Genomic DNA, 1,501 nt, shown 5'->3' with positions numbered 1-1,501 from the left:
TTAAAAAATGCGAATTGTGTACATTTATACATGAAATATGCTTTCAGCAAAACTCCCTGGTATTATGCTGTAACTTGTGTATGGGTCTGTATGAGTACCAAGTATGAAGCACTAACTTTAAAACAAAAGTATAACTAAAGATATTTCAATTTGGATTTTCTCTAATATATTGAAATTGGTTGTTTGCATTGTAATGAGCACTTCAATACAAAGGCCATCCCATGGTTGGAATTTTGAACTTCAACATGAAATAATCAATATTTTGCCTGTTTTTCCTGAAGATGAAATTTTGAAACTGGTCTTTTGCATTCGCTTCATAAGGAGTTGATACAGCTTTACATGGGTTTTCAAGTAAAAAATGCAACCTAGGTAAACTACTGTTATAGGTTATAGGTACCATAAATATGGAAAACACTGACCCCATCCAGGTGTCCGATCATTATGTTCCCTTTCTTGAAAAGATAATGCGCTCAAATGACTTAACACCAACATTGTACTATTATACTAGATTCCTCATGCAAGCCCTTACCTGTGGGGGATCTCAATGCCACCATCAACGGCACCCTTCATGACACCAAAGATCCTGGCACCGGTGGTGGTGTGAGCCAAGCCAGTGTCGAGATGAGCACGGAAGGCACCTGGTCCATCATCAACATGTTCTACAGAGTACATTTCACCATCGACTTCAGTTTGTCCTTCATAGACGGTGTCCAAGTTGAATTTCTTCAGAATCTAGAGAAGAATGGCAATGTGTTAACAGTTATTAATATACCCCATGCTAATTACCAATGATCAATACCACAAAAATCAAGATACTAAGCAACTTTGGAATGGTGGAGCAGCTATAACTTGTTCCTTAGATGAAGTTCTCTTGAGCAAGATTATACACATTGGAAGTTTGATAGGCTTTGTCAGAGTATGGAGTGTAGATATATTGTATTTTACTATATGGGCACAGATTTGTTAGCTTGATAAGTAATGTGGCTTAGTATTGACTCTCATTATCTTAATTTCTTTCATACAACTATCCTCAACATTCTGGCAGGAATTCCCAAAACATCAGCAAGGAGAAAATATCCATGGAAACAATTACCAAACTAATATTCTGAACCAAGTTTTAAAAATCCCAATTGGATGGTCATCAATCTGGCTGGCATCACAACCCAAAAGTGCCAAAGTTCTTGATCAGTTGTAAATCCCTTGACTAAATGCAAGTACTCAAAATAAAACACTTACCCTCCTGGCAAGCAGGAGTCCAGTGCAGTAACACGATGCGTAGTTGGTCAGCCCAACCTTGATGCCGTAGCGAGGGAGTTCATGAGCGTACGCAGCAGCGACAATCACATCTCCCTCAATCCTGGCATATGCTACCTGGGCAATCACATCCCGGTTGGTGATGCGCACCACAATACTGAAAAGGAGAGGCAAAATCACCATACGAATATGCATTACTAAGATTCATAAACTTGAATACTGATACAGTCTACCATTCTTAACTTGT

At 38.7% G+C, this 1,501-nt stretch overlaps 1 protein-coding gene across 1 annotated transcript in view; it reads right to left on the bottom strand.

Annotated features, from left to right (window-relative positions):
- Positions 1-1,501, bottom strand: part of LOC119594677 (60S ribosomal protein L5-A-like) — a 6,384-nt gene that overhangs the window by 3,199 nt on the left and 1,684 nt on the right. The window contains exons 3-4 of the mRNA XM_037943734.1: positions 1,237-1,411; positions 530-732 (exon numbers count right to left, since the gene is read on the bottom strand). Of these exons, the coding sequence (XP_037799662.1) occupies positions 530-732; positions 1,237-1,411 (378 nt within the window). The remainder of the gene's footprint in view (positions 1-529; positions 733-1,236; positions 1,412-1,501) is intronic.

Source organism: Penaeus monodon, chromosome 34, assembly GCF_015228065.2.
Source record: "Penaeus monodon isolate SGIC_2016 chromosome 34, NSTDA_Pmon_1, whole genome shotgun sequence".
NCBI lineage: Eukaryota > Metazoa > Arthropoda > Malacostraca > Decapoda > Penaeidae > Penaeus > Penaeus monodon.
This window is presented reverse-complemented; position numbering and strand designations above follow the sequence as displayed.